This window comes from Phacochoerus africanus, chromosome 4 (genome assembly GCF_016906955.1).
Source record: "Phacochoerus africanus isolate WHEZ1 chromosome 4, ROS_Pafr_v1, whole genome shotgun sequence".
NCBI classification, from domain to species: Eukaryota; Metazoa; Chordata; class Mammalia; order Artiodactyla; family Suidae; genus Phacochoerus; species Phacochoerus africanus.
In genome coordinates, this window is record NC_062547.1 from 76,885,939 (window position 1) to 76,909,654 (window position 23,716).

At 58.4% G+C, this 23,716-nt stretch overlaps 1 protein-coding gene across 1 annotated transcript; it reads right to left on the reverse strand.

The window, feature by feature from the left end:
• Nucleotides 1–4,557: 4,557 nt before the first annotated feature.
• Nucleotides 4,558–23,557, reverse strand: ONECUT3 (one cut homeobox 3). Its single transcript, XM_047774448.1, has 2 exons — nucleotides 22,366–23,557; nucleotides 4,558–4,850 (listed from the first exon to the last, which is right to left on the reverse strand). Exons 1-2 carry the CDS (start codon nucleotides 23,555–23,557, stop codon nucleotides 4,558–4,560), a joined length of 1,485 nt encoding a protein of 494 aa, XP_047630404.1.
• Between the last annotated feature and the right edge of the window lie 159 nt (nucleotides 23,558–23,716).

The following is a 23,716-nucleotide window of genomic DNA, read 5'->3' on the forward strand; positions in this document are numbered from 1 at the left end:
TGTTGTGCCACGGTGGGAACTCCAGGGGGGTAGTGTGGATAAAACGTTATTGCTCTCCAAAAGGAGAAAGGTGCTGATCAGACTCTGCATTCCAGCCCTGGCTTCCCAACTGCTGCCTGCTGGCCAGTCCCAGGGCCGTTTATGAGCCCCAGTCCTGGCACCGCCCAGCCTCTCCCTCCACCTGACTGTCCTGGTTTCTTCCCCCCAGATAAACCACCTTGCACTTTAGGCTGCAGAAAGCAAAGAGCTGTAATGCCTCAGAAGCAGAGCCCTCAAAATCTGGGGCTAAGTTGGCTCAAAGACCTTATGGAGGGGGGAGCCCTATGGGGGTAGGGGTTCAGAGAGGGGTGGGCAGGGAGAGGTCCATTTCCTCTTTCCCAGGTTCCCTTTGTGGGGGGCGAACCCCATGCCTCCCCCTCCTACACCAGCTCCCCCCCACCCCCGACTCTGCTCCTCCCATCAGCCAATGCACAAGCCCAGGTGAGTGACTAGAAAATAATTTATTGGAGAAAAAACAACAAATCCAGCACAGCAATGGTTAACAATGGTGTTTTGTTTTGTTTTGTTTTTCAAACTTTTAAGCCTGTAGCCTGAGGGTAGGGTGGGGAGGGCTTCTGTGCCCTCTAGCTTGGGGTGGGGTGGGGTGGGGGGGTGGGGAAGGACTTTGGATGACCAGTGTCCCCGCTGAAGGCAGCCCTAGCATCCAGTCCTGACTGCAACTCAGGGCTACGTGGCCTCTCTCTCACCCCTGACTGAGAGAACCTCCCCCCCAGAAGACCAGCCCTTAGGGGTCCCGCTGGGGCCACAGGAGGAGCCCAGGGAGCTGACTGATTGGCTGGTGTGGAGGAAACTTCTTTGGGCTGAGAATGTGAAGTGGCCTAATTTCCAGCCGGTGCAGGGACCCGGGAACATGCCCTGCCCCCACCCCCACTTCAGGTGGGTAGAACCTGTGCCCCCAGCCCTCCACAAGGGACCTTCTGTCTTTCAGAGAGTGAGGGACCCCCTGTGGCTCCCCCAACCCCTCTCCCTGGGGCCTCTTCTGGAAAGTGGGCTCTCCCCTGGTGGGAGGGGGCGCCTCATGGCAGAAGTGGAGTCACAGGCTGGGAGACTGTTCCAGAGCCCCCTTTCATGATTTCTGGGGCCCCTTTGTTCTCTAGAGTCCCAGCATGAGCCTAGAGGAAGGACCCCACAGGCACGCACCCCGGGGAGGCTGGGCTGACTTGGTGGGACCCTGGCAGGTGCCTGCCTGGGAGGCTGTCTCAGGAGGGCCCTTGGGATCTGGGGAAGTTGGGGTACACCCCAACCCCCACCACCCTGGGTGACCAAACTCCAGTTGGCTGATTGTCTCTCTCCTCTGAACAAGACACTTGGGAATTCATGCTAACGTGAAACTGGATGGGGGAGTCCAAGGTAGCAGTGACACCCACTGGTGCCCAAGGACCAGGACCAGGAGAGCCGGGGCACTCCCCCCCCCCATCCCTGGGTGCAGGCAGGAGGCACGGGGAACCAGGAGGTGGGGACGTGGGAGTGAGTGCTCAGAGCCCACTGCCTGCCTGCTCTCTTCTCTCCACCCGAGGCCCTCACACCAACAGCCGGCTGGACACAGATCTCTGGAAAGGGGGGAATGAATACAGAGCAGCGCCAAGGAGCACCGAACTGCACCGCATGAAACACAAGATGCAACATATCCAATCCTGGGGCCCCGCAGCCCCGCCCCCACCCCCCACCCTTCCACTTAGTACATTATCTTCAAGAAAAAGTACATTAGTCATGCATCAAATCAAATTCCATTGCGTCTTTTTTCCATTTTTCTTCCTTTTTTTTTTCTTAAATTACATTTGAACACAGAACACATAGAATAATAAATACTCTTATAAGACATGACTCCAAAAAACGAGAAACAGAACACGCCAGAGAACAGAAAGGTGTACCTCTCTCTCGCTCCTCTCTTTCCTAAAGGACTCATTGAAATAAGAAATCTGTAAACGCCTGGTCCTTCCTCGCGCTCTCCCAGTCTCTCTCGCTCTCGCTCCCTTGGCCTTTTGCCTCCGACCACCCAGCTTCCTGCCTCGACATTCAATGTGTCTCCCACGGAAATCACCAAAGAAATGACATACCATCATCTGCAAAATTATAATTTAACGGTATAAAGCTTCAAGTCACGTATTCCAAAAACTAGCTAAGGATTTTTTTTTTATCACATAAACTATACATTAAATATCTTGAGGTATTTCAGAGAAAATTGTCAAAGGCTCAAAGGAGCTGTGCTGGAGGTGTCATTCCCTGTGTGGAGAACGGTCTTTGGTATGCGACAACCAGCTGGGTGTTGGGGTGAGGGGAGAGGGTCGTCTGGAGCGGAGGGGGAGGGTGGGGAGCTGCCAAAGCAGGGGGAGGGGGAGGAAGGAGGGAGATGGTGTGTGTGCGCACGTGTCATAGCAAAGTGTTTGAAGGGGACTTAGGAATCAGGCGTCCATTGGGCTTGCCGGATCTGACCACAGTTCACCGTAACAGAACGTCCTACAACCAGAGGCGTCCCGAGTCAGTGCCTCACGGTCCATCCCGGGACAGACCGAGGCCCTGGCCTTTGAGCCTTGGGCCTTGAATGCGTGGATGGGCAAGTGCCTTAACCAGCAGAGAAGCCGGGTGCCTGGCAAGCAGATGCTCCGGTGTTCCTGGGGGCGGGGCCACGGCCACCCAGACCCCAGCTCCCAGCGGGAAGGACAGAGGTGCGTGAGTGCATGTGAGTGTCTGGGGGGAGGGGCTGCCGGACGGGAAAGGGGATTCTGCCCCAACACACAAAGGTTCTAGAAGCATCACTCAGATCCAGCTGCTTGAAAAGCGGGGAGAGTAGCGAGTCGATAAGGACAAGAGAGCATCTCACACACGTCTTTGGTTCAAGAAAAAGGCACTCATCGACCTCGCCACTCTCTCCTTCCCTCTCTTCTCGCGCGCTCTCTCTCTCCCACTCTCTCTTTCTCTCTCGCTCTCGCGCTCTCTCTCGCTCTGCTCTCTCTGGTAGGGGGCGGTTGGCACCCGGGAGGGCAGGGCCCAAAGCAGACCCTCACCCCCACGCGGTTCCCAGGCGAGGGAATCCTAGCATCCAGCACAAGTCCTTGGGGGAAATCTTTGGTATCAGGCGTGATTTTTCCAATCACAGACATGAACATTTGAGTGAGGTAGCCTTTACCTGGGGAGGGGGAGGGGCATTCCACTAGAAATGTCTCTTGCATTCTCAAGGGGGGGGGCGGCCACCTCCCTAGGAGGCAGCGGTGGGGACAGGCTTGTAGGGAGAGGTTCCTTCTAACCTCCAGCTTAGGAGCCCAGACGGGGGGGGGGATGGGCTTTTGGGATCCACCTGCCTGCCAATCCCGAGGTCACCTGGAGGCAGTAGGGGAGGTGAGGGGAGGGGGACGTGCTCATCTTTTCTGACCTTTCCTTCCCCTTTGTCTTTTTACTTTTCCTTTTTTTTTTTGGCAAAAATCGGAGCAAGCAGATTCCACCTTGTTCATCGCCTTCCTTCTCTTTGGAGAGAGCGCGGCGGCGCAGGTCCACGCGCGCAGCACTCCCGAGCGCGGGCAGGTGGAGTGCGTTCCGGAGGGTCCCGAGCAGAGAGTGACGCCGCGACCCCAGCTCGCAGGGGCGCATGTGCGCTCCTACTTTCTCCGGGCCCGTTTCTCCGTGGAATCTGGGTGTTTTCTTCTGTTTCCTGGGGTCTTGTCTCTCCCTGCGCGTCATTCATCAAGGTGCCTAGCGGTAAAGTGAACGGGCAGTGGGGTGCGGGGAAGGAGACGTCTGGAATTACCCGCTTGTTTGAGCTGCCGTCTCCTCCGGTCTGGGACAGGTAGGGAAGGGTGCTCGCCTATGGGTGCTGGGCGGTCGCCGCTGCAGGCCCCTCCCCAGACGTTAAGGCAGGCAATTCTTGGCACAAAGAATCCTGGCCGCCGGGAAGGGCGGCTGGGTTCTTGGCTGTGGGGGCAGTTCTGCCGGCGGATCAGGGTTGGTCTTGGTGGGGTTGGGGCACTGTGAGGATCCGGCTCGACGTGGGCTTTGGCGACTTTGAGAGGGAAGAATTCCCGGGGAAGCGTCCGTGGGGGACGGCTGGAGAGGAAGGCGCCCTGCCTCCCTCCGTGGGGGCGGGGGCTGGCGAAGGAGGGGTTATTCTTTAAATTCCTTTTTTAAATACCCGGTTTGTTTCTAGTATGTGCTTCTTGACCCGCTTTCGGGACGACACGTGAGCCCTGGTTTTCCTCGAGGCCCTCTGGGGTCCTGAATTGAAAGGGAGCCGGGGGAGCCCCTTTCTGTCACCCCCTCCCCTCTGGGGAGTGGAGGGCTTCCTTTGGCCTGAAGGGGATGGGGATGGAGGGAGGAGGGGGTCCCTTTTGTGCACTTAGGCTGGGGGGTGTGTGCTGCGTCCCTTCCCTGGGTGCGGGGGCCCGGACGGCACCCCCTCCAGGCCCCCCCTGGGGCGGGTCTCCGGGCTGGCAGGGTGAAGGTTGGGGGACGTGGGAGGGCAGCGCCCAGGCCGTCGAGGCTGCGAGGGCGCGGGACCCGGGCGCCTCAGGCCTTGGAGAAGGTGGCAGAGGCGCCCGCGGGGCCCCCGGGGGCCGCGCCGGGCTCCTCGGCCCAGCGGTTCATGCAGCGGCGCCGTGCGTTCATGAAGAAATTGCTGACGGTGTTGAGCTCCAGGCCGAGCTGCTGCGAGATGGTGACCTGCATTTCCTTCGACGGCCGCTTGTTCTCCTTGAAGATGGCGATCAGCGTGCGCCGCTGCAGGTCGGTGAACACGAGGCGCTGCTTCTTGGGCTGCAGCGCGCGCTCCTTCTGCTGCTCCTGCTCCTTCCGCTTGCAGGCTGTGGGCGAGCAGCGCCCGGGGCAGGCGGGCGAGCAGGTCGAGCGCCCCCGCGGCCGGACGAAGGAAGACAGACCACACAGCCCAGAGCAGAGACAGAGACACCAGGAAAGCCAGGCATGCGAGGAAACGCACGCGAGTGATGGAGGAAGAGAAGACGGGAGGAGGGAGGGCACAGAGACCGTGAGGCAGCAAGACGGTGGGAGAGGCAGCCAGTTATGGAAGGAGAGGAGGGCCGACAGTCGTGGGTGGGGAGACAAAGGAGGAAGATTGGGGGGGAGGAACAAAGAAGGGACACAATGTGAGCAGCCTTCACAGACACAGATCACCACCCCTCCCACCCCCTTCTGCATGCTAGCCCCCTCCCAGCTTCATATCCCCAAACGCCCCCCCGCAAGAATCCTGAACCCAGATAGTACAACTGCCAGTGTTGGTGGCTTTCTGCCCACCCTCCCTTCTCCCTGGAGGGAGGGGGAAATGACGTTGAAACTCTACATGTGAGTTATTTGGCTCAGTGTAGACTTGGGTGAAAGAAACAGTTAATTAATAGGTCCTTGGTGGGTGTTGCAAACTCCAGTAAACTTCCCCTGGAATGACTGGTTCTCAGAAGTGGGGTGACAGTCCAGGCCTTCTTCCCTGGGTTGTCCTCTGAGGCCAGACCAGTTTAGAGACCCTGTATCAGGCTAATAGTTGCATCCACTGCCTGATTCTGATATCTGAGCCCCACCTTGGCCTCTGCCCCCTAAAAAAGCAGCAGGCTGAGGTCCAGTCTTGGCTCCCCTCAGGTCCTCAAGGGACCCTCTGGAGTTGGGAGGACCTAAGGATAATGGGAGTCCACCCCTCCCTCTCCCAGGGCCACCTAGCATGGAGCACGGAACAGGCTGCAGGAGGCCACCTGTGGGCAGTGGATGCTTGCAAAAGGCAAAGAGCAGCATCTCAGGATGGTGGAGCCAGGCTGGAACCTGTGGCCCTGCTCCTCCCTGCCCCAGTGCCAGAGTGGGCCCTTCCTCTTGATGCTGTGGGGGCCAATGAGTGGAAAAGATAAGCGTCACCAGAAACTCTATCAGAGTCTCAATTTCTCGTCTATGTACTAGTCAGAGGTGGAGGGTTGTGGAAACCTGTCCCCCTCCTTGTCTCTGTGAGAACCACTGTCCCCAGTGACTCCGTCACCCTCAGAAGTGGCAGCTGGCACAGGCTGTACTAGCAGATCCCGCTGCTAGCCTTGATGGCCTGCTGGGACCACATGCCAAGCTGACTTTTTTTTTGGTTTTGGAACACTCCGAACCAGAGAGCATGCCAGATCAATGTCCACACATCCACAGGAATAAATGAATGTCCCCTGCACTGTGGCTCATTTCTCAGGGACGACAGGTTCCCCCGTGTGAACTGATGCACCACTTCTCTCCCTGGCTCCCTCTGACCTGGAACACCTTGCGCTTCTAATTGGCTGTTTCAGGTTTTATGATTAAATGAGAATGACGGTCGGAGGTTATTGGACATTTCAGGAAAGGCTCTAATGAAGGAAAGAGAGGAAGAGGGAGAAAAATGGTAGAAGGATTGGGAGCTGATGATCTCACAAGAAATAGACAAATCAGGCACAGCTATAAGTCATATTCTTGGAGGGGTAAGAGAAAAATATGTATCCATGAGACAAGAAAGAGATGCTGTTCAATAAAAAGGACAACTAAAGGGGAAGACAATGTTCTTAGTTTTTTTGTTGTTTTTTGTTTGTTTGTTTTTTGTTTTTTTAGGGCCACACCCGCAGCATATGGAGGTTCCCAGGCTAAGGGTCAAATTGTAGCCACAACTGCTAGCCTGTGACACAGCCACAGCAACAGGGGATCCGAGCCGCATCTGCGACCTATACCACAACTCACTGCAACGCCAGATCCCCAACCCACTAAGGAAGGCCAGGGATTGAACCCACAACCTCAAGGAAACTGCAAGTTCCTAGTCGGATTTGTTTCCTTTGCATCACGACAGGATCTCCTAGAATTTAAATATATAATAGCTGGAGTTCCTGCTGTGGTGCGGTGGGTTAAGAATCTGGCATTGCCATAACTGTGGCATAGGTCGCAGCTGCAGCTCAGATTTGATCCCTGGCTTAGGAACTTACATATGCTGTGGGTGCAGCCAAAAAATGTGTGTGTGTCTGTATGTGTATATATATATATCTGGAATAAAGTCAATGTAAGAATTGGAACATAAGGCAAATATCCCTGAAAATACAAGTGAATGCAAAGAAGGAAAATGAGAGAAAGGTGATGACGAAGTTAGAGGATGAACTGAGCAGGGTTTTTTTTTTTTGTCTTTTTGCTATTTCTTGGGCCGCTCCCGTGGCATATGGAGGTTCCCAGGCTAGGGGTTGAATCGGAGCTGTAGCCACCGGCCTACGCCAGAGCCACAGCAACGCAGGATCCGAGCTGCGTCTGCAACCTACACCACAGCTCACGGCAACGCCGGATCGTGAACCCACTGAGCAAGGGCAGGGACCGAACCCGCAACCTCATGGTTCCTAGTCAGATTCGTTAACCACTGCGCCACGATGGGAACTCCCATGAGCAGGTTTTTTATCTGAGCAAGAGGTTGTCTGAAACTAGAGGAGCCCAATAAATAAGGAGAAAAATAATCCACGGTTGGAGGACCCAAGAGTTCAGTTTAATGGACAGCTCAATGAATGGAAAAATAAAAAAAACAACACTCCTTGAGGCTCAGCCTCATGAAATGTCAGGGACCTGGGAGGAAGATTGTAAAAGCTCCCAGAGAGGAGCCATGTGCCATTTGGAGGACTTGATTCAGAGTGGCTTCAGGCTTCTTGAAAACTAGGAGCCAGGGGAAGAATGCCTTCAAAATTCTGAAGGCAATTTGAAGAATGTCTTCAAAATTCAGCACAATTCTATATGCAGCTGGAATTGGGTGCCCAGCCAAACACCAAGCATGGAGGTGGACTAAAGACACAGTCAGACATTCAAGGTCTTCAAACATTGACGTCCACGTACCCTTTCTCAGAAAGCTACTAGAGTGTGTGTTCCATCAAAATGTGGAAGTAAATCGAAAAAGAAAGGTATGGGATTCAGGAAAGATGATTCAATCTAGAAGACAGGGAAGAGAGGTCCCCCCCAATGAAGAGCAGAGAGCCTGGAAGGTAGCAAGATAAAGGCAGCAAGACATAGAGGGCAGCCCCATGAGGTCAGAGCAGGAGCACCAAGGGCAGTGGAAGGGGAGACATGGGGAAAGTTTGTGATTGGCAACCATCAACTCCTGGAAAAGCAAACAGCTGTATAAGAAGGGAAACGCCATCCCAGTACTCTGTGGGCCAAAGCCTATGGGATGAACAGGATACCAGCTAGCCTTTTGTACACACGCTGGGGCAGAGAGAACATTTGTTTGTATTTTATCTGCATAAAGACATGCGGGAAGGAAGCACCAGGAACTGCCTCGACCAGCCCATCTTCTTGGAACTTGGCCAGCCTGAGAGGCTCACAGGAGGAGGGCAAGTCCCCATCATTTGAAGGGAAAGCTGTGTCTCAGGCAGCAAGGCCAGGGAGAGTCAAAAACTCAGCCCAAGCCTTTACATTTCAAAAGAGGCCCTTCTTGCCCACCAGCTGTAATCTTGTAATCAATTCATTCATTTACTCATGCAGTCACTTAGCAGTTTACTTACAAATACACGAGAGGCATTTACAGACAGAGAACTAACGGAGAAACCTTTCAAGAGCTTTAACATGTCCAGGGCCTTACATGTGCTATATATTTTAATCCTCATGATAATTCCATAAAGCAGGGATTTGCCTTCTTATTTACTCAGAGAAGGCAAGCCAGTTGCCCAAGGTGGCTCAGCAAGTCCTGGCAGGAGCCATGGTGGACTGCGGATGGGAGGGAGGTAAGATGTGGGTCACCTCTTTCCCACTGCCTCTCCCTTCTCCAATCCAGTGCCTAACAGGGACCCCAGAGGCTGAAGCTGGGGGAGGGGCCGGACCCGGCAGAGTCATGAAAAAACTTCGAGTTTTGTCGATCGCAGCAAAAAGAGGCTCCGCTAGCCCCCCCTTCCCAGCGTTCAATCTAATTACAGCTCCTCACAGCCCAGATCGATCTGGGCTCCAGTCGGAGCTGTTTACCGCCAGCAGCTTTTGTCATCGCTTCCATCCCCCACAGCTCCCAGCGGTGTGGCCGGGCCGCCTCTATCACTACCCTCCCCCCATCGGTCTCCCCTCCCAGTGCCCAGGATCTCCTCGGCCTGGCCCCAAAGGCCACTGCAATCCCTGGAGGCAGCCCCAGGAGGAAGAGAGGCCTGGGTATGGGCCCCTTTCACAGAAGTGAAAACCGAGGCTGTGAGGGAAGGACTTGCCCAGGGCACCAGCCACCGGCCTCACATCTCAATGCCACACCTCGATGCCGGTGCTGTGGCCACCTCTTCCACAATCACCTCCCCTGGGGTTTGCCATGTGATGTGCCTGTGCCTCCTCCTCCACTGTCAGTGTCACTTCTACCTCATCATGCCCTCCATGACCTGTTTCCATCACCTCCACCATCACCACCTTCTCTACCTGTATCACTTCCACCTCCATCACGTCCTCTACCTGCATCACCTCTACAACCACCTCCACCGCCTGAATTACTTCTACCGCTATCACCTTCTCCACCTGCATCACCTCCGCTTCCATCACCTCTTCTTTTTTTTTTTTTGTCTTTTTGCCTTTTCTAGGGCCGCTTCCCACGGCACATGGAGGTTCCCAGGCTAGGGGTTGAATCAGAGCTGTAGCCACCGGCCTGAACTACAGCCACAGCAATGCCAGATCCGAGCCGAGTCTGCGACCTACACCACAGCTCATGGCAATGCCGGATCCTTAACCCACTGAGCAAGGCCAGGGATCGAACCAGAAACCTCATGGTTCCTAGTCGGATTCGTTGACTGCTGCGCCACGACGGGAACTCCCCATCACCTCTTCTGCCATGACTTCATCTCTACCACCATCAGTATCCATCTACCACTACCACCTCCACCGTGACCACCACCACCTGTATCCTTAGCCTACCTCCATCACCCTCGCTTCCATCCACACCAACACCACCTCTGTTCTCATCAGGCCCACCTTTTTTTTTTTTTTTTGCCTTTTTGCTAGGGCCGCTCCCACAGCATATGGAGGTTCCCAGACTAGGAGTCCAATTGGAGCTGTAGCCGCCAGCCTACACCAGAGCCACAGCAACGTGGGATCCAAGCCACATCTGTGGCCTACACCACGGCTCACGGCAACACCAGATCCTTAACCCTCTGAGCAAGGGCAGGGATCGAACCCACAACCTCATGGTTCCTAGTCGGGTTCGTTAACCACTGGGCCACGACGGGAACCCCCAGGCCCACCTTGTATGTGCCCAATACCGGGCTCTCAGCCTGGGTTCCCTCACCAGGGCTTCCCAGCCTCTGGTGGAGGGATAGGGCGGGGCCCCGCGCACAGGCCCTCACCACCCACCGCGGTTGCCATGACAGCAGAGGGGGCGTCAGCTGGGCTGGCCCCTGGGACTGTTGTGGGGGTTGGGCCTTCGTACATTCTCTGGGACTCTGGGTGAGTCAATTCCCTTGCAGCACTGCCGTCTCCTCAACTGCAAAATTGGGATGCTCTGCCTCCTTCAAACATTTTTCAGTGCATGTCAGCTGCCCGACCCCTCCCCACCTCATTGGGCCCCTTATCCTGGGCACCCTCAGGGCCTTTGCACTGGCTGTCATCTCTGCCTGCAGTGCTCTTCTCCACGTTTCTTCACAGCTCTCTCGCCTCCTTCCAATCTTTGCTGAAGTATCTATGAGGCCCACCCTGACCCCTCCCAATTTAATACTGCAACACTCCCCTTCCCCCAGCTTTTTTCTTAAAACTTTCCATAGCATTTATCATTTCTCCGCTCAATCCAGGGGCATCATGGAGTAAGAGCTTTGGCCCCAACTTTCTTTCCTGTCCACCCTCAGTGACCCCAGAGACTGAGACGCTAATACTAGGAGCTATTGCTTCTGAGATGCTCTGGTTTCCCAACCCCTCCCTGTTTCCCTCATTGTTATCAGTCCTTTGGGAGCCCATGGATGAGGAGGGTTCTGGGCTGGCTCCCAGGGGTCCCAGAGGACCTGGAGGGAATCGAAAGAGATACAGAAGAGACTGAGACCCCCCATTCCCAAATAAGCCCTCTCACGGGGCGCCCAGCAAGAGCTAACGTCGGGCCTTTCCACGGGTCTGTCCCGCGGTTCCCACTGTGACCGGCAGGGGGCAGCCGTCCCCAGCCCAGCCCAGGGCGGGGCTCCAGGTAGGAAGGTCGGCTCCGGCGGTCCAGTCCAGGCGGCGGCAAAGACAGGTGAGTTGGGGGGTCCTTCAAGTTCCCTTTCATTTCAGATCCTCTGGGATGTGCTCCCCAAACACCTCTCCCCCTCCCGCTTCCTGCCTTTTTAGAAAGTTGCTCTCCTCCAGGACCCAAGATGGCAGACCGTCACTCCGTGAATTACTCACTTAACCTGTTTCCTCAGCTGGAAAATAGTATTAATCATGAGCCTTGTCAGGCGATGGGAGGGGATTTAACCAGAAAAGTCCTCTGCTGGGGCGGAGGTGAGGTTCCCATTCCTGGGCCTCTGGGAGCAGGAAGGTCTGGGCTCCACTTTCAGTGCCACCATAAAATTTCTCTCCCTCTCAGGGCAGGCCTCCAGCCTCAACATCTCTCCTGGAATCTTCCTGGAGAGGGGAGGGATGGAGAAACTCAGGTCTGGAAGAGGGGTTGGGCTGCCTCTACCAGAGAACTCCTACACACCCCTCAAGGCCCAGGGTGGCCCCTGCTCCAGGAAATTCTCCTACCCATCCTCAGCAGAACCCCAAATCCCTCCCTTAGGGAACAGCACAGAGTGGATGGATGGTGGGGGGGGGACTGCCAGCTGGCTGTGTTTAATGGTGACACCCCTGGTGATGCTTCCCACCCACAGTGTGGGTGGTGGGGCAGTGAGGGGACTCAGTCCAGACTGGAAGATCCTGTGCCGGGAGACCCAGTTGGCCACTGTCCTGGAGGGTCAGGTGAGGCAGTCTGGGCCCCTGGGAGGGCCCTCAGCAGGGAGCACCCTGACCCCACTCAGTGAGGGAGAAGCTGGGGTCTGCTGCTGCATGGGCAGTGCTGGGGGGTGCAGATTCAGTCACCCTTCAGTGGATGAAGAGAATCAGGTCCACAATGGAGGGAGCTGGGGTTGCACCTGTTCCCCATCATTGCCTGATAAACACCTCTCTCCCGCCCCCTCCCACGCTCTCCTACTCTCCCTGCTCCTCCCTCCCTTCCCCCAGTCTCCACCTCCCCATCCTGTTCCTCTACGTCCTCTCCCACCTTCTCTGCCTCCTCCCCTTCCCTCCCCCAGAGGCCCTCTGTGGTCTGGACAGGTAACTAATGTGGGAGGGGGGAGATGGGCGTCACCGCTGTGCTTATCCAGGGCCATCCCTGGTCCAGTGGGCTGACCATGCAGGCTCTGTCTGTGCCCAGTCTGTCCAGGGTGTGCGCGTGGGGCTGCACAGGGCCTGGTCGGATGGAGGGCAGTGTGCGGGGGAGGTGGTGTGTGCAGTGTGCTTTGCTGCTATTGGGAGGGGTGTCCAGGCACAGCAGTTTGAGTAGAGGGAGAACCTGTGACCAAAGCCAGAGCTGTTGGTGAGATAGGCCAACAAGGTGGGTGGTGGGTGGGGATCTGAGGGGCAGTGGGGGGGTGGGGGGAGGGGGATGTGGCCTGTGAGGGGCAGCAGGAAAGACCTTGAATGGCCTGGGCCTCGCAGGCAGTGTGAATAAAGGACGGAATGTGACTTGCTGAGTGTGACAGCCAGTGTGGGTGCCCCCCCAGTTTGAGTGTAGAGATGCAGGACAGGCTCTTGTCAGCCCACCATCTCACCATTCCGGGTCAGCGGGAATCCTGGGCCCTAGGCTCCAGGGGCTGAGTGGCCTTGAGCCCACACTCTGTGGACATCCGTTTCCTGGTGTATCAAGCGGGCGTGGAGACCCATGGCCCTGACGTTCTGTCTGTACACGGGGGTGCCAGTGCCACCGTCTAGGGATCAGGAGGATCCAAGAAGCAAGGTCCAAATGTGTGCCAGGGTGGGACCCTGCAACCTCTCCCTCCTTCATTCATATGCTTATCAAGCACCTACAGCGTGCACCACGTGCAAAGCTTTTCTGGGGACAGATGACTGGAGATGGATGCAGCCCCCCACCTCAGAGCCACAGTCTGATGCAAAGACGTGACTCTGACAATGGCAGATAAAGGAGAAGCTTTAAAAAAGGGATGCTGGCTGCCTGGCTGAGCAATGGGGATGCAGGTGGGTATGTGTGGGCTATATCTGGGGGGTCAACGGGAGCCCAGAGAGCTCTGGGTGTGGAAGACAGAACTGGAGGCCCAGCCAGAGGGGACACTTGGGTACAGTGGGGAGGGGGGAGAGTGAAGCCCAGGGAGGAGAGAAGGCAGGAGCCAGGGCGGTCCCAGGTGACTCCCCCCCACCCCGCCCCCCACCTTGAAAGGCTGGGTCTGACAAGGGCAGACCATGGCTCCAGAAGTCAGCAGTGTCCTCCTTCCTCATGTCATGCCACTCTGTGCAGAGTCCCAAGCTACCCCAGAGCCGCTCTTGTCTGCCCCCAGCCCCCCTCACAGCAATGTGTGTCCACCTGGGCACGGGGGTGGAGGTTTGGGAGCTGAGCCAGAGCCACCGTTTCCCTCCCCTCTGGCCACCTCCTGCGCTCAGCTCAGCTTCTCAGAGCAGACAATTCAATACGGAGCCAGGTCTCCGGCTGTGATGATGACCGGTTTCCTTGGTGACACGTCCCGCCCCAGCCACCAGCTGCAGGGCCCCAGATGTGGGGCATGTGGATGCCCCCACCCTGGTGGCATGTCCCCACTGGGCTGAGCTGCCTTGAGCATCCTCTGCTAGCTCCCCCAGGCCAGGGACATGAATGACTTGCCCAAGGTCATACAGTGTGTCACTCTCAAGGGGAGACTGGTGTACATACACCCCTCAACCCTGACTAGCCACACCCTGCACCCAGGGAGCCAGGAAGGAAGGGGTTCCCATGGGTGAGAGGAGCAAAGTCACCCCCCTCCCTCCCTCCTGGGCCCGAAGCTCCCCTCCCAGCCTCTGAGCGCACCTTGGCTGTCGCCCAGCCTCCCTCCCCGCCCCCGCGCCTCTGCTTCCCCTGATGGGATTTTAATGGCCGCATTTTCAAATTAGTTCTGAGCTTTTCAAAGACTTATCAGGGAAATGAGCCTTTCCACTGGGCTCTGGCTGCCCCTCCCGGGGGGGGGGCTCCATCTGGTGGTTGCAATGCCTGGGGTGGGGGGACAGGGGTGTCCAGGGGCTGCTCTCGCACCTCCTGCGATTCAGGCATTCAGGCACCACACTCAGGAGGCTTACGGCATCGGCGGGTACACACGCACATACACACAACTTTTATTAAAAGACAAAATGTTAAGAAGTCGCAGTGGCTGGCATCTGGAAATGGATTTGAAAAAGATGACAGGAAAGGAACCAGTGATAAGAAAAGGAGTAGAGAGGCCAACATGGGGGTAGGGGAAACCCAGCATCTCAGTGATTGAGAAATTAACCCACAGATAAACTCACAGGCAAAACGGTATTCACTGTGGCTCTGGGAGGTGACCACAAAACAGCTGAGCCAGCCTACATGGCCCTGTGTGGGGAGGTGGTTGAAACAAGAAGGAAATGGCCAGAGAGAATACTATGCAGCCAGCAAAAATGCCCCAGAGGCCCAAGGCACTGTCTTTCCTGACGTGGATGTTCTGGGTGTCCGTGAAGTAGAAGCACAGCAGAACCAGGGGCTCTTGGTTGTGGTTTTTAAAAAGAAAAAAAGGAAAAGAAGGTGTGTTATGGCTGCTGGATTAAGTGTAACCTCTCCTTAGAAGGAGGAATAGAAACTGTGGTTTGCGGATAGGAGAACCTGTTCCACTTAGATTTTGAACTTGGTGACTGTATCTGCTGTCTGAAAAAAATACAGCATTTTTATTTTTATTTATTTTAAGGCCAAATCCAAGACATATGGAAGTTCCCAGGCTAGGGGTCGAATAGGAGCTCTGCTGCCAGCCTACACCACAGCCACAGCCACACCAGATCAGAGCTGCATCTGCCACCTAGGCAGCAACATAGGATCCTTAACCCACTGAGTGAGGCCAGGGATTGAACTCTCACTGACACTGTGCTGGGTTCTTAACCCACTAAGCCACAACGGGAACTCCCCCATACAGCATTTTTAAAGAATAGGGTCAAGGAGTTCCCTTGTGGCTCAGTAGGTTGAGGATCCTGCGTTGTCTCTGCAGCGGCTCGGATACCTGCTTTGGCGCGGGTTCCATCCCTGGCCCGGGAACTTCCACATGCCAAGGACGCGGAAAAAAAAGTAAAATTGAAAAATAAGAATCACACGAGGGACTTTGCCGTTCTTTCTGCGTGCAGGAGCCTTTTTCTTTATCCACTTTGTGCTCCCACAAGGCTGGAGATTCTAGACTCCATTCGGGGAAACGGAGGTGCTCAGGAGAAGCGACTCATCCACGGACACAGGCAAGAGCCGAGGCCACGCGCATCTCTCTGGAAGTGCCCCGGGGCTCGGCTCTTTGCGCTCGGCTTCGCTGAACAAGCCAAGTCCGGGACTGGGCCAGGAGGGAGGCAAACCCAGAAGCGGCTCCCAATGGGCCGGAAGTGATTTCCCCCGTGTGGGATTCGGCGCCTGTTGGGGTTACGCCCTCCTGTCCTGAGTCTCTCGGAGGCCGCGGGTGTGCAGGGCAAGGGTTTCCTTACACCCGGCGACGTGCGCCCACGTCCATCCGGGCAACGGTGGGCGGAAGCACCCTAGGTCCCTTCGCGTTTGGAAGATCCACTTCTGTCGACCCAGACGTGCGCTTCGCGGAGGCCCCCCGCTACCCTCCTCTGCTTCGCTGGCTCTGCGGGGCGGCGCTACTTGGGGAGACAGAGGCACCCACCCCTCTCCAGCGCGCGAGGGTGAGCTAGGGTGAGTAGAGACGCGTGGAGCCCTGCTGTGCCCTCACCAGGTCTCCCTTCACCCAACCCGGTCAACGCGGGCGGACGCGACCCTCCCCCAACCCCCCAGCAGTAGGGCCTGGGGTCTGAGGGTAACTGCCCCCAGCGGCTGCCGCGGACAGGCTAACAGCCCAGCTGAGGGCCTTGATTAATCCCGGGCGCCTGTGCAGGAGGCGGGTTCTTCCCTACGCCGCCCGCGCCGTCTGCCCCGTGGATACCTGCGAGCTGAGGGCAGTGGGGGTCGTGAGCCGGCACGCACTTGTCCTGGTGTGAATGTGAGCGTCTACACTTGTGTCCCGTGAGGATTTTCACTTACATCTCCGTTCCTTTGCATCTCCAACGTGTGCTCCCCACGTGCGTCTACACTGTGTGCCGGCACGTGTACACTTCTGTCCCCTCTCTCTTGTGGCCCGCAGGAGTCCCTGTTTCTCTTTCCACCGCTGCCAGCCTGTGGCTTTGTGCGTGTGACCTGTGACTTGTTAGGTCTGAGCCCCCCATCGTCCACAGGGCAACACTTCAGTGTCAGGTGAGTCGTCTCCTACCCCATCCACACCCAGCTGGCAGAGGGGAAACTGAGACTGCAGGTGTCCCGGGACTGCCTGAGGAGAGGAGAGTCTCCCACGCAGTCCCTGGCTCCTGGCCAGTCTCTCCCCTCCCTTAGAAGCGCAGCCTTTCTTATTGATCAGGGGCCATATTTAATTAAAAACTTGATTCAAACCAGCCTGAACTCCCCTGGTTAAGCATAGCTCACCGCTACATATAAAGACTCCAGACACAGGGGCCCAGCCTTGATCCTTACAGCAGCTCTGGCTTCCCACCTCCCAGCCTTTGTCTTCGGTGGTTCCACCTGCATCCTTGCAGGACTGAAAGTTAGGGCTGTGGCAGGAAGTTTCCTTGGCTTCTGAACTCTGGGGGAGTCATGCAGTGGGGTACCAAGCAGAGGAGCTCTGAATTACCATAACAAGCCCTCTCCAGCTTTCGGAGAGAGGACACCAGGAGTGAGAGTGGAGCCTGGGCACCAGTGTGGAGGAGAAGGAGGAGGCCAGAAGTGGGCAGCTCGGACTAGAGTGGTGATGGTTGATAGGGAGGAAGCAGGGTTAAGGCAAGGAGATTTGGGAGAACGGCTGCTTGGTTAGTCCTAGGATTTTAGGCTAAGGGGACTTGAGAATAAAGGTGCAAAGACGACACCCCCCCCAGATTCCTCTGTATGTTTCTCCGTGACTTGGGGTGACCATCCATGTCTCTCAGGCAGGAAGGGATTATTGGCCTGGGGTCCACAGAGAGCTGGACTTCCAGTGTAGCACCCAGGTTCACCCTGAGGGCCAGCAGCCTGGAGGGGGTAGTTCACCAGGAAAAACAGAAGCAGTGGCTCTGAGTTGGCCAGGAGGAAGATGGGACCCAACACCCACACACCCTCCATAAGGGTCTCTGCTTGTCCCTGGTGGGGGGGGGGGGGGCTTACATGGGCGGTGATCCTGTCCTTTTCTGGGACAGAAGGAAAGTGCAGGCATCCCCTCTCAGCCCCGAGGGTCAACCAAGCCCTTTGTAAACTGGACCTTGACATGACCTTGAGAGCCACCCTCCTGTCCCTGGCCTCAGGCCATTGAGCTTCCCCTTCTAGTCTTTGTCTCTGCCAGGCCATCTACCCGGAATGTTCCCCATCTTTGCAGGAGGTGGGAGCCTGGGCATCTCAAGCCCCATTTACTGCTGGGGAGGCTGAGGCTTTGCCTCACTCTCCGGTGTGCGGCTTTGGCAAGCACCTGCCTTCCTTTCAGCCTTGGCTTGCTGGTCTGTAAAGTGGGCTTAAAAGGTCCTTCATTCCTGATGGGTGGATAAGAGGGAGGGGAGGGCTTGGACATTCCAGCAGCCCCCTCCCCATCTGATAGCATGCCCCTCCTCCCCCTCTCCCTCTGCAAGGAGGTGGCTGAGCCAGAATCACAAAGCCTGGGCAAGGGCTGGGGCTGCCCCACTTGGGTCTTGTGGTCTGGAAGGAGGGGGCTGGTTTGGGGGGACCCTGGGCTTCATGCTCAGCCCCACACGGCTCTGGCCGCACAGCCCCAGTCTCCCGTCACTCCCTGCTTCCCTGCGTGGGTCTGCAGTGTCCCCTCCAGGTCCCAGGCCCCTTCTGTCATCCTGCCTGTTCTCTGTGGATCCCGAAGCACAGGTGCTGGGGGGTGACCTGGGCCCTCCCCGAAGACAAGGGCATGTGGGTATGAGGGGGTGATTAAGCAGTGTGACTTCAGGGTGCAGGCTCTGTGAATGCATCCTGGGGGTTCTGGAGGGGTGGGGTTGATAAGAAAAACCCCATCAAGCACCTATGAGGTGGCATCTGATTCTGTCCATTGCTCAGATGAGGAAACTGAGGCTCAGACCATTGCCCAGGATCAGTCAGTGACAGAGCCCAGGTGAGGCCAGGTCTCCAAGTTCTCTGCTGAGATGTCTTTCCTGAGAGGTCTGTAAGAGGTGTGGACCCTTGTGGTCAAGGTCAGGTTTGACAAAAGGTGCACTGGCCTTTGTGGGGGGGAGTCCAGAGTGCTAGTGGGGGATGGATGCTCTTCCTCCAAGTGGACTCCTGGATTGGACCCCCCCCCAGGATTGAGTCTCTTCAGTTCAGGACGAGCCCCCCACCTCCCCACCCTGTGCAACACCTGGGATGGTGGGTGCAGAATGGTGGGAAGGTGGGGGACAGGCCTGCCCTCATCTGGGTGGGGGGCAGCTGGTGTGACTTTTCCCATTTCCATCACCATCCCCTCCAGACTCCCAGCCACCACCTCACTGCCCACCCACTGCCAACCCAGACATCCGCCATTGCTGCGCCCACCCCCCACCAGCTCCAGACATGGCTCCTTCCCTTCCTCAGTTTCCCCCAGGCTGGCCTCCCCTATCCTTCAGAGATTCTGGGTTCAGGGCTCACCAGTGGGCAAGAAGGAGGGGATGGCCTTATCAGTCGCCTCCATCTAATGTTTTATTTTATATATATATTTTCTGATCAGTTACCCTAAATACTTTTCCTCTGGAGTTGCAATTTAAACAATATTTGAAGGTGGCCAAAGCTATTGACCAGGGGACGGTGATGAATTAGAGACGGTAATTCGAATTCATCGACCACCCCACCCCCGCCGAGGGGTCCGCCAGCCCCTCCCCTCCCCCAGCCCCTCTCCAGTAATTACTGCTTGAGACCCAGTTGGGGAGGGCTTGGAAGAGGTGGCGGCTCCAAAGGGGCAGGAGTCTCAGGACCCTGGAGTCGGGTAGGGAAGGCCCCCGCCCCATGGCAGTGGAGTTGTGGGCCTGTGGGAAGGGTCCAGAATCTCCGAGTGTCAGACCCAGATCGTGGCTTCCCCAGTGCACACACACTTTACATTTTGGTAAACTGAGTCACAAAGACTGGCAGGCATGGGCCACGGGAGTTGGGGACCCTGAGGTCTTCATGGTCGGATTTCCTGCCTGCTTCAGAGAAACAAAGAAACCACCCTTCTCTCCTCAGCCCCAGGCCCGGGAGGTGGGGAGGAGGGAGGGCTAGGTGGTGGGGTGACCCAGTCAAGTGGACCAGTGCAGGGGCTGCGCTGGGTGCTCTCGCACCTCTCATTTTCCAGTCTCTCCTTTTCTGTCTCTCATTGTCTCTTTTTTTGCATTTCTCTCGGATTTGGCCAATCTCCGTCTCTTTCTCTCTGTGTGTGACTTTCTCCCTCCTTTCTCTCTCTCGGTCCTAGCGGGGGGCCAGGCACCCTAAGGGATGCTGGGGCAGCTCAGCCAGGAGCCAAGGAGGGAGGCAGGTGCTCACGCTGAGCTCTGGACTGGGCACAGAGCTGCCAAGTCAAAGGCTGGGTGGGTCTGAGATGGGGAGGTGGAGGAACAACAGCAGTGAGTGCTCCCTGCTCAGGTTGGGTCGTGTGGGCCGGGGGCACCTGGGACGCACTTTGGACTGTCCTGAAGGGCTGCATGTAGGGGAGGGATGTGCCCGGCTGCCTCCCCCTAACTGCCGCGATTTGCCGCCACTTAACTGCTTTTCATTTGCGCAGCGACCGGAACTAAAAGCCTCTTGGCCAGTCGGCACCTAATTACCCCACAGCCTTCGGCCAGCCTGGCCCCCTCTTAACATCCCAGGCCCAGCCTTGTGGTATAGACGGGCTGGAGGTGAGGCTCGCCAGAGGTGAGGCTGGCAAGCAGAACACAAGGGTGGTGGAGTCAGGGCATGGGCAGCAGCTGAAAGATCAGGGGACAAACTAGCAGTCACGTCCAGTGTCCCGTGGACCCTAGCATGTGCCGGCCCTTGCATTTGCCCCCTCCATTTCCCGCACTTGGCCCTGAGCTGGCCACTATTCTGACCCATCTGAAGGGGGACACTGAGGCTGAGAGAGGTGGGGTGGCTTGCTGCCTTAGTAGCCCCACCCCTCCATGCTTATACAGACTCAGGGAGCCGGTGCCACTGGCTGTCAATGCTCCCCCACCCACAGCAGGTGCCTCTCACCTCTCACCGTGGGGGCATTTCTCCCCTGAGGCTTGTCATTCTAAGATGCCCTAGTCAGTCTTAGCTGGCCTGGAAATGTTACATTCAAATATCACTGGTAGGTCCTGTTAGTTACACGATCATGACATGACAGTGAGAAAAAAAAAAAAGAAAAGAAAGTGGCGTGTGTCCTGTGGGTAGGTGCATGTCAGACATGTCCCCAGAACACATATGCTGGGAGGAGGTGAAAGAGTGTGGCAATCAGACCTCACGAGTTGTCCCATTCAACAAGGGCTGCTTACTATCTACAGCATTAGAGCTCTGCCTTTGGCCAGAGCCTGGGGCCGTGCTCCCTGCTACCTGATGTCACCTACACCACACCAGACTGTGTGTTGATGTGACTGAGTGTTCCCTGAGAGCACCCTTGTGTCATTGCATGTGTTGTGGGGAACAGGACAGAATGCATCCTGCCCGTTACACAAAACTGTCCCACTTCCTGATGCCATTTCTAACATTTCACAGAAACCTCCTGGCACATTTGGTCACCTGCCACATAACAGGAGGATTGATTTCCTCCTTCCTCAAAGTGGAGAATCTAGGAAGCCTATGGGAAGCTCAGCCAGTCACCTGGCACTGCAGAAGGGAAAACTGAGACCTGGGTGTGGGTGCAGGCTCCCCAGGTGGTCCAGGATGCCTGGGAGAAGGGAAGTAAAATAACATGGATACCTCCCTCCATCCCCCACGGGCACCCCCTCTCCTCCAGCCCGCCCCCCCAGCCCTGCTGCCTGGTTCCTCAGGCTGGAGGCAGAGCCAAATCCTTCCTGGTCTCCTATGCAAGGGGCGCCTGCTTTGAGCCCCAGCCCACTCCATCCAGCCCCACTCGCCCCTGTGTTCAGAGAAGCAATCGATCAGGCGCCCGAGGCCGCTATTGTCCCTGAGGCTGGGGCGGCTGCATCCCCTCACCAGAACGGCCAGGAAAAGACCCCCCCCCAACCCAAGCCAGGCCACTACAGTGAAAGTGGGGGCTCTCCTGCACCCCCACACACCCGGTAGAAGGGGTCCTTCACCCCACCCCACCCCACCCCCCGCTGGCTGGGGGCAGGTGTGGACCCAGCTGTTGTCAGCTGGGAGGGAGGAGGGGGGTGAGCATCAGTGAGAGTGAGAGACTGAGACAGGGGAAGAGGGATAGAAAGAGAGCGCGACAGAGAGGAGAGAGAAGAAGGAGATATGGACGAAAACGAAGATCGAGCCAAAAATAGATGCCAGTTCTCCCCGACAGAGAGAGAAGTAGAAACGAGAGAAACACACAACGGACAAGAGAGGCCGGAGGGGTGCGCGCACCCGAGCCAAGAGCAAACGCGCGCGGGGCTGGCGGCCCGCTGGGGTGTGAAGGCCTCCTGGCCGCGCGGGCCGAGGGTCCCCCGGGCCGCCCCTCCCCCGCCCGTTCTCGGGTGACCTTTGCCAGAGGCCGGAGAGGGGGAGGGGGCTATCGATCGCGGAGGCCCAGCTACAAAGAAACGCGCGCTAGGGCCGGGGGCTGCGCGCGGGCCCTGCCCTGGCCGCCAAGGCTCTGGAGCCCGGTGCATGGTCCCAGCGTTCTGCCCCAGGGGCTGAGGGCGCAGCGAGGGGCTGTTCGCGAGGAGGGGAGTGGCACCCGGAGCTGAAAGCGGCAGCGTGTCTGGGGCACACCCCCCCCCCCCGCAACACACACACGCACAATGAGCGACCTTGCTGGCGTCTTGGGGATCCTCCAGGAGTCTAAAAGGATCCAGGAACCCCATTCTGGTTCCCAGAGGGGCTGGGCGGGGGTCTATGGGAGGGACGGCGGCACAATCCTTTTCTCCCTTTTGGCGACGGTACAGATAGGCAGGGGTGCTGATCAAGCTCTAGCCTCCAGCAAGGGGGTCCCAAGCCAGTGGCGGAGTACAAGGTTGCCGAATGGGTAGGGAGGCGGGGCGCTCCGCTGCCTCACTGTTTGGTGCTGGGGAGCCCCGAGCCAGAACCCTAGGGTGAAGCGGTGTGCGCCGCGCTCCTACCTGCGAGGCGCAGCGCCGACATGCGCTGGAACTCGGGCTCCTGCAGCCACTTCCACATCCTGCGAAAGGTCTCGCGGCCGGACTTGAGCTTGCTCCAGGGCTTGGGGTTGCGCAGCAGGTCGGAGAGCGTGCCCTGCGAACGGCACAAGATTCGCTGCGCGAAGATGGCCTGCGGGATGCTGTAGCGCTTCAGCTCCGCCGTGATGCGCTGCGCCACCTCCTTGGTGTTGATCTCCTCGGCTGCTGCGCCTGCCCCGGGGCCGCCTCCTCCAGCGCCCGGGCCGCCGCTGCCCGCGTGCGGCCCGTGCGCCCCGGCCGCCGCCAGCCCGCCCAGCGGCGCCAGCAGCCCAGCTGTGCTCCCGCCGCCCGCGCTGCTGCCGCCGCCGCCGCCGCCGCCGCCTCCGGGCAGCCCGCGGGCCAGCGCGTCCTCCGCGCGGCCCAGCAGCGCGGCGTGAGGCTCGAAGGCGGCGGGCGGCAGCAGCTTGTCCCCAGCCAGGTGGCCCGGCGCTCCATAGGCGGCCAGAGGCGGCGGTGGCGGCGGCGGCGGCGGCTGCGGGGCGCCGTGCAGAGCGGGCGGCAGCGCGTTGGGCAGCGGCGACAGCGGCGACCCCATGGCGGGCAGCTCCTTGCCGTAGGGCCCGTAGAGGTGGCCCACGGATGCGAGCGCCGCGCGCTCGTCGCGCATAAGGGTGAAGCTGCCGCTCACGCTGGCCGCCAGGCGCTGCGGCGGGGGCGGCGGGGGCGGCGCGGCCGCAGGGTGCGGGTGCGCGTGGGGGTGGCCGCCGTGCGCTCCGGCTACTGCCGCGGCCGCCGCGTGCTGGTGGAACTTGTCAGCCACGGCCGCGAGCGGGGGCAGGTGCTGCAGGGGCGTGAGCGTCGTGTAGGTGCTGCCCAGGCCCGGCGCCTCGCAGGCCATGCCCATGGCTGGGTGCAGAGGACCCGCCAGCTCCCCACGGAAGTCGGCACCTCCACCCGCGCCGCTCGAGCCGCCTGCGCCCCCAGCGCCCCCGCCGCCGCCGCTACCGCCGTCCAGCAGGCTCGCCATGCCGGCCACGAGGCCGGGGCGCCCGGGCGCCACCAGGCCGCGGTGCTGCGCCGCTGCCGAGCGCGCGTGGCTCGGGCTCAGCAGCTCGCCCGCCTGCGCGTGGGCCACGCCGTGCAGGCCCCCCAGGCTCTCCAGGCTCAGCTCCATGTTCGGCCGCCGCGCGCGGGCCACTCGCCGGCTCGGCCGCCCGCCCGCCGCGCGCGCTCCTCGGCGCCTGCCCGGCGCGCTCAAGGCCGCCGCATGGCCCCCGCCCGCTCCCCGGTGGCTGCGCGCGAGGCTGCCCGGCTGCGCAGCGCACGGCCCGGC

Excerpts from the sequence above, each read along its gene's own strand:
- ONECUT3 (XM_047774448.1), bottom strand. The coding sequence starts at position 23,557 with ATGGAGCTGAGCCTGGAGAGCCTGGGGGGCCTGCACGGCGTGGCCCAC. Across the intron at positions 4,851-22,365 it reads GTCGGCGCTGCGCCTCGCAG|CCTGCAAGCGGAAGGAGCAG; the intron begins GTAGGAGCGCGG and ends GCTCGCCCACAG.